This window comes from Pistacia vera, unplaced genomic scaffold, assembly GCF_008641045.1.
Source record: "Pistacia vera cultivar Batoury unplaced genomic scaffold, PisVer_v2 Contig223, whole genome shotgun sequence".
In the NCBI taxonomy this organism is placed as follows: Eukaryota; Viridiplantae; Streptophyta; class Magnoliopsida; order Sapindales; family Anacardiaceae; genus Pistacia; species Pistacia vera.
The window spans coordinates 122,610-130,970 of record NW_022196028.1 but is presented as its reverse complement, the minus strand read 5'-3'; the positions used below and the strand labels follow the sequence as shown (position 1 = coordinate 130,970).

Genomic DNA, 8,361 nt, shown 5'->3' with positions numbered 1-8,361 from the left:
AGTAAAGAATAATATTCAATAATTTATATATATTTAAAGATATCCATCATTATTTTTATTTAATTAGTAAACTATATACTAAGCTCAAACTATTCCTTTTAATTTTTATATGTTATAACCTAGCCTACAAGCAATTCACAAAAGAATAACAACAAACAAGATTAACGATCAAAGAATCACACACACAACACAAGGCACGACTTTACCGTGGTTCCTCTATTCAATCTTGAATAGACTACATCCAAGTTGAGCTCCGAAATACGCACTCACAGCACTAAGAAGATATTTACCGATTGCAAGAAGGATAAGACACAAATCTGCCGAAACAGACTAACACCCAACCAAGGCCTAATCACTCACTAATCTTTCTATAATCTGCAAGAAACAGAGGACAAATACAAGCCTCTGAAAGAAACGCAACCCTCTCTCAACTAACCAGTTAACCCAAAAAGATTCAGCAGAGAAACCACCCCAGTATTTCCCTCTCTCAACCCTAATACCCCGATTGACAATGAACAATTCGTATACGCTGATCACTGTTGCTCTTCTTTATATAGTTCTGTGTTCGTAATTCTCAGCCCTTGGATCTGTCTTGATCTGACGGCTGAAATTCGGTAATGGTCTTAAACAAAACGACCCCGTTTTGGCTTGAATATACTTTGAACGGCTCCGTTTTGGCTTCACAATACTTTCAATATAAATATCAATGGATAACTATCACAAAATCATTTAAAATTTAGACAAACTCTCAAAGGACCATAGGATGCAAAATCTTGTTAAATGTGTAGTATTCTCGCAGCAATAATATAAGCCATAATCATATATAATATAGCATGAAATGAAGGGTATTTGAATGGTCGACCAGTATTATTAATGGAAAATCTGAATAATTATTAGAAAGATACGATGACGACCAATGAAAGATTCTGTTTTTTAAATTGAATTCCTAATTTTGCAGTCAATTCAAAATTCAGGGAACATGTTATTATTTTATTTGGCAGCTTACCCGTAATTATTTCCTTTTTCTTGTCGTTAATACTTGTTATTATATTTAATCTCATTTTTTAAATTTGTTTCCAATTTCATGCTTTGCCACTCCATGCAAATTGGAATTACTCGATTAAAGAACAAATCAAGTATAGTGAAGATAATTTAAAACAATGAAAAATTAAAAAAAATATTGCATGTGGTTTTAATTTTTTCCCTTTTCAAATCAAGTACTGGACATTATCACCTAATAAAGAAGAAGAGAAAAAGACCTTACAATTTTATATACGTATATGTATACAAGCTAGTCTTAATTTGGATTTCAATTCAATATTTTATAAACTGGGATACGTAAAGTATCAAATTTCTGGTTTGGGAAGTTGGATCAGAAGTTTTTTAATGGAGAATTAGGTGTTCAAAAATTCAGATCCTCCATTTTTTATGTAAAAAGAATTATTATATTTTTTTTATTTAGTATTGAGCGTGCATGCATGCAATGACGACATCAATAATCATATAGCATATAGAGGTTTAAGATCTAGTAATCATCGGCTCTTACATAATGTGATATTTATTAATCGATTCTTACAAAAAGAAATGATATATTTTAAGGATCTTTTTGGGGCGAAGCCACCCTCAGCCTCAGGTCTTGGGTGGCTGTGGCCACCCCAAGCCTAGAACTGGCTCATTATATTATCATATTAAAAGTTTTATATATAGAAAAATTAATATATATGTATAACTAAATTATTTTAGTTAAGACGTTATGATATTAATATTGTTATCAATTTAAAAATTAACAACATCTTGTCGGAGATATTAACATATTTGCGTAGAATTGTTAACTTAACAATGTTGCTATTAGTTAATGTTCTGACGAAATTCATTAGTGCCGTCATATATTAACTATCTGCGGCGTCTGACATATATAAGTATTTTTCATATATAAATCAATGATAATTTTCTATCTAAGGTAAAATTATAACAACCCATCCTGTCTCATTTTAGCTGAAGTCCTTCTGAATCTTTGATGTCTTAGGCAAATGATGATATGAATCAACTTTCATCTGGTTATAAGAAGATGAAGGATTGGAGCCGATATGTAATATAAAAACAAAGGAATAAATAATACGAAGAACAGGCAACAAATAACATCCGATATATATTAAAAGGGGAGTTTGGTGAAAGGAAGATGAACTGTGCAATTGCGACACTTAAAGATTAGTTGAAGATTGTTTCATCTAAAAGATTTGAAAACCATATTTAAATTAATTACAAATCAATAGGTCCAAAATTTCAGGTATGATGATGATGATGTTAAAATCTATTGAGACACTGAATTGGGAAAGAATTAGAGGCGGCTGGGCTGCTACACCAATTTTGCAATTTACTAAATAATTAATCTTGTCATTTTGTTTAATTAATTTTCTGTTTTTACGTAAAAATCTCTCAAATGCTGTTTAAACTTGGATTTTTCGTTATGAATGTGGAAGAAAACCCTTTGACTTTAATAAATATATTTTGTTTTATTTTCTGGGGGGAGGCAGTGGACAAACTAAGGAACCTAACTTGTCAAAGGATGCAAACAACTCCCTCTGGCCCTTGTTGTCACCTCAACCCACTTCACATATTCTATTCTCATTATGTTTTAATTAAGGGGGAAATAAATAATTAATTTTCTCCCATAACTTGTCAAAGGATGTAATAACCCATTCTCTAAGACTAAACTGTCACCCCATTTCCCATTCTTCGTTGACTAAATTTTTGTTCTTATCCAAATGCATGCCGTCATGTTATTATTTGTAGTGCAAGAAAATATGACACCAAATGGTCGAAAAAATTAGAAAGTATGAAAATCTTCTATTTTGTTAGAAATTATTATTTTCCTTAAATCTTGAATTGGTATTTTTTTTTCATAGCGTTATTTCATGCGCCCCTGAGACCATTAAATCTTAGGATAAATCTATCCTTACAAAGAAGTTTACAAAGTAGCTTACAAAGTGAAGGAAAAAACAAAAGAAAAACGGAAAAAGAGAAAGAGAGAGAGAGAGAAATGATGAAGATGAAGGGTGGAGATTAACTTTATATGCCTCCTTTGTAGGCTTCTTTGTAAGAATAGCAACTCCCTAAATCTTAAGCATCTTAACAATTTTCGGAAACTACTAAATATCATCATATTTGAAGGTTTTTTGATATTTCATGTTAATAGTTGGTTTTTTTATTATTATTATTATTTTAAGATGTTCTTTTCTATGTTTTTAAGGAAGAGTTTAGTAAATTCAAAAGAATATTTAATAGTTTTAAGGTTTTTTATGGCCATTTTTTTTTTTTTTTTTGTTTTGTTTTGGCGTACATGGTTTCATATACTTATCTTAAAACCACCCAACATTTCCCTATTATCTATTAATGCAATAATATATAAAGTCATAAAGTAGTGTTGGTTTGGTCATAAATACACAAAGGAAATATTATTGAGTCTTTGACCGATCAATAAACTCATAAATATTTCTATGATCACTATTTAAAATGTCTGATTAATTAGGATTATATATATGGACATGTTTAATCCATTTATCACACTCCCACTATACATTGATAGCTATTTCCCCTGTGGAAATTTTCTAGAAAAAATTCTTCTTCTCCATTGAAACCTTTGTATCTAAGCCAACTTTGAATTTGATTTCTCTTCTTCTAAAATCATAATTATTTGATATTTGACCTCCCCTTTCAATCAAAGTTTTGAGGCAAGTCATTAAGATTCTTCAATTTAGAGTACATATTTAAAGAAATTAAGGCATAGTTTTAGACAAAATTTCTCAATTGATGTTAATATATAGCTAACTTAATCTCCAAAGTTTTCCAACATAAAATAAAAATGAAATTAAAAATGATATCAAAATCAGTCGTTAGAAGTGGGTTAGAGATGAGGACCCACAGAAAGACTGAATAGTTTTCGTGTGTTAATATGCTTAAATTAAAAGAGAGATTAATAGTTGTTAAGGGTGGTTTCTTCTGGATTTTATCTAAAGAAAATTGAGTTCGTTTGACCCTTTGATTGAGTGACAAATGGAACCTACTCTTGATACTTGGATGCTGATCCATCTCTCTTCAGTTATACAGAAAGGTGAAGGTGGCAAGTAGAGTACGTACTCTCTATATCTGTATTACCTTGTCGAACAACAATGGTTGAAATCTTGCTACGTATTTTCCACTCTTTACCAAAATACCCTTCATCGATAAATTAACTCACTATATATGATTTTAATGTTTGTTAGAAATAGATGTCAACAAAGGTACGAGATGTATAAAGTAGTGTACTTGCAGGTGCACGGCGTTCCAAAAAGTTCACCATTTTGTCAAATTTTTTATCTTTTTCATTGGCTACTTCTACTTTTACATACCTCAAACTTTGGTCTTACATGCCACCTTCCACCAAATCAACCGTGATCAAATATTTAATTAACAAATAAATTTAGCCAATCAAATATTTAACTAACAGATAAATTTAGCTAATAAGAACATCTTTAAATGATTCTTTATATGACTCAAACTCTTTATTATAAGGAATTTACCTATAAAAATAAGAGTCCAACAAACTCTTTATCTTTAAAATATAAATTAGAGAGTAAGTTTAACTCTCTACATTTAAAGAGTCAAATTTCACTCTCTATCCTAATTTTAATTAATAAACTATAAGTTCTTATGTATTTTATTTATTAATTATTTCTCCCATTAAATCTCTTTCTTAAAATAAAGAACATCTTTATTAAATTTAAAAAGTTTATTGAATTTGAATAAAACTTGTGTTCTTTATATTTAAAAATTAATGAAAATACTCTTTATTTATATTAAAAATACTCTTCAAAATAAAGAACACCATTAGAGATGCTCTAGTACTGTTTTAATAGTTGATAATCGCTCAATTTAAGCTAATTATTTCAAAAGGATACATTTGTAATTGTCACTTTATATTAAAAATATTTAACATATGTCAAAATGACATCTCATGTGGAGAAAATGCTTCTCCTCTACACTAAACTTCACTTAATTAAGGCCTTAATCACACTCTATTTAAGCACCCCCTTTCTATTACATCTCCAGCATTGATATTTTTTTGCTTTCGTTTTCTTCCAATCCAGTCCAATCCAAGGTGATTTTAATGAAACTCTCTGGGGTTTCATCACTTATTCGCTCTCTCAATTTTACAATGTGACACAACTGGTTATATATCTTGTGTTTGTTTGATTTGTGCAGTAATTGATTATTAGTGATGGCGAGGTCGCCAAGTTCTGATGAGAGTGGGATTAAGAAGGGGCCCTGGACGCCGGAGGAGGATCGAAAGCTTGTCGATTACATTCAGAAAAACGGCCACGGAAGCTGGAGAGCACTACCAAGGCTTGCAGGTTTGAATCGATGTGGAAAGAGTTGTCGTCTTCGATGGACGAACTATTTAAGACCTGATATCAAGAGAGGACGATTCTCTGAAGAAGAAGAACAAATGATCATCAACCTCCACGCAGTTCTCGGAAACAAGTATATTCAAAATTCTCATTTTTTTTTTTTTTTTTCGTTATTAATTTCTTCACTTAAATAGCGAGAATAAATTATATATCTAAATTCTTCAGATGGTCCGCGATCGCAACGCGTCTTCCGGGGAGGACCGATAATGANTTGATTTAAGCTAATTATTTCAAAAGGATACATTTGTAATTGTCACTTTATATTAAAAATATTTAACATATGTCAAAATGACATCTCATATGGAGAAAATGCTTCTCCTTTACACTAAACTTCACTTAATTAAGGCCTTAATCACACTCTATTTAAGCACCCTCTTTCTATTGCATTTCCAGCATTGATATTTTTTTGCTTTCATTTTCTTCCAATCCAGTCCAATCCAAGGTGATTTTAATGAAACTCTCTGGGGTTTCATCACTTGTTCGCTCTCTCAATTTTACAATGTGACACAACTGGTTATATATCTTGTGTTTGTTTGATTTGTGCAGTAATTGATTATTAGTGATGGCGAGGTCGCCAAGTTCTGATGAGAGTGGGATTAAGAAGGGGCCCTGGACACCGGAGGAGGATCGAAAGCTTGTCGATTACATTCAGAAAAACGGCCACGGAAGCTGGAGAGCACTACCAAGGCTTGCAGGTTTGAATCGATGTGGAAAGAGTTGTCGTCTTCGATGGACGAACTATTTAAGACCTGATATCAAGAGAGGACGATTCTCTGAAGAAGAAGAACAAATGATCATCAACCTCCACGCAGTTCTCGGAAACAAGTATATTAAAAATTCTCATTTTTTTTTTCGTTATTAATTTCTTCACTTAAATAGCGAGAATTAATTATATATCTAAATTCTTCAGATGGTCCGCGATCGCAACGCGTCTTCCGGGGAGGACCGATAATGAGATCAAGAACTTTTGGAATACCCATCTGAAGAAGAAGCTTTTACAAATGGGAATTGATCCAGTCACTCACAAGCCAAGAACTGATCTCAATATTCTTGCAAATCTTCCACAGTTACTTGCAGCTGCAAACTTGAGCAACTTCATGAACGTTCCTTTGGATAATGCGTGGAGGTTACAGTCCGACGCGACACAGCTCGCTAAAATCCAGTTGTTGCATAACATTCTTCAAGTTCTAAGTGTTAGTCCTCCTACGAACTTGGAAGCTCTCAATCTTCTCGGCTCATCTATACGCGAAAATCAGATAAGCGAGTTGCTTAGGATGAATTATTCTCAGTTCGAAGCAAATGGTAATGGCCTTTTCGGTTTCGCTCCACAAGAACAGAATCAAATTCTTTCAAATTTAGGTAGCATGGAAGCTCTTCCACCACAAGCTGTTGGTAATTCTTCATATGAGAATCCAATTACTTCTAATCAACTACCGTCATTAGTTTCAGCCTCGCCGCAAGAGTGTTCAGCAGTGAACCAAACGGAAACGAAGATGAACCCAAATAACATTTCTTATCCTTCATCAACTTCAACCACGTTTGAAGCTTTGGGAGAACTTATGGACGATGAAGCTTGGAAAGAGTTGATAGAGTAAGTATATTTCTCTCTTTTCTAAAGTTTAATTAATATTTTTTTCTAATTAAGTTCTAAATTTAGTAAATACTTCTTTAATCTGCAGGCAAGCATCTTCACAGCCATGGCCAAATTCAGAGTTATAAATATAAATATACATATAAGGATTTGTATTTGTATAAAAACAGAGTTTGTTAAATTATACATGAGTTTGTTTATAGTTTATTTAAATAGAGGTAACATATTGTATAATAATAATGAAGGGATTTGTTATACTATTATTGACTGATGTCGATTGTAATTAGTTAAATCCAAATAACTTGTTTCACTGGTTTTCCTCTTTTCTTTTCTCAGCATCAATCATGAAAATTACAAGTTCAAGTGATGGTAGAAATTTTAACCCTGGATGATTATAAAACAAGTTAGTTGTAGAGAATATGTGACACGGAATTGACATGTAAATTAGACACATTTTCTTGAAGAAGAATAGAGAATTGACCTTATATATATATATATATATGAGAAATTAATGTCAAATATGAATTACGTGGACAGTCACAAAGCCAAAGACATTAATCTGTTAATATATATATATATATATTTGAATAATGTCTCTCTCAAGTGAGGGGATTTGAGAGTAACCCCAGATTAATGGATTAAAATAAACAAAAAAAGTAAACATAATTTGATCATCATTGTTAACTAATATTTGATAGTTATATCTGCCATCTGAATAAAAGTCAAGACTATTTGTTACTCATTAGGTAAGAATATTTGCTTTTAATACAAGCCATCCATCCAAAACCAATTAACCCATTTATATATGTGCTTTCTAGAACGAGAATAGTGCATTAAAAGAGTGTTCTAATTTAATTATCATTGTTGAAATTTGAGGTTCAATTAGGGGATGGTAATTGTAATCATTTGATCATGATCTTCATTTGTATTGCGTAGTTTGTTTAATTTTTCTTGAGAAATCCAAAGTTACAAGATAACCAATTGTCATTGAAGGGACTTGATCTTGATTTAGTAGGTACCTTATTGACCTTTAAAAAACAACTCATCTACCTACCTTGCCAAATATATGCTCAGATTCCAACCTAAGTTTATATTATATATTATTATCTACTACCCCCAGAAACATTAGAGAAGGATTTCGATTACAGAGAGTTGTACAATAACAAGGAATAACGATCACAGGAGATGCCAGAAATTGTATTAAAAAAAAAAATGATATTTATAAGAGATAACTAAGGGTTTTACTATCTCTATATATCGCTCTTTATAATTCATATTTATATTTATGAAATCCACGTCCCGCCATGAGATCGACTGGACGTC

General features: G+C 31.6%; 1 protein-coding gene across 2 annotated transcripts; it reads left to right on the top strand.

Annotated features, from left to right (window-relative positions):
- The first annotated feature begins 5,030 nt into the window (after positions 1-5,030).
- On the top strand, positions 5,031-7,281 carry LOC116130625 (transcription factor MYB93). 2 transcript variants are annotated; one of them, XM_031416355.1, is made up of 4 exons: positions 5,031-5,137; positions 5,242-5,520; positions 6,358-7,038; positions 7,127-7,281. In XM_031416355.1, the coding sequence occupies exons 2-4, from the start codon at positions 5,258-5,260 to the stop codon at positions 7,164-7,166; spliced, it is 984 nt and encodes a 327-aa protein (XP_031272215.1). In that variant the 5' UTR covers positions 5,031-5,137; positions 5,242-5,257; the 3' UTR covers positions 7,167-7,281. The 2 variants fall into 2 exon arrangements, with proteins under 2 accessions (XP_031272215.1, XP_031272214.1); XM_031416354.1 differs by lacking the exons at positions 5,031-5,137; positions 5,242-5,520 and adding exons at positions 5,852-5,889; positions 5,994-6,272.
- The last annotated feature ends 1,080 nt before the right edge of the window (positions 7,282-8,361 follow it).

Coding starts and splice junctions, on each gene's coding strand:
- LOC116130625 (XM_031416355.1), top strand. CDS start 5,258: ATGGCGAGGTCGCCAAGTTCTGATGAGAGTGGGATTAAGAAGGGGCCC. Junction 5,521..6,357: donor CACGCAGTTCTCGGAAACAA/GTATATTCAAAA, acceptor TAAATTCTTCAG/ATGGTCCGCGATCGCAACGC. Junction 7,039..7,126: donor GCTTGGAAAGAGTTGATAGA/GTAAGTATATTT, acceptor TTTAATCTGCAG/GCAAGCATCTTCACAGCCAT.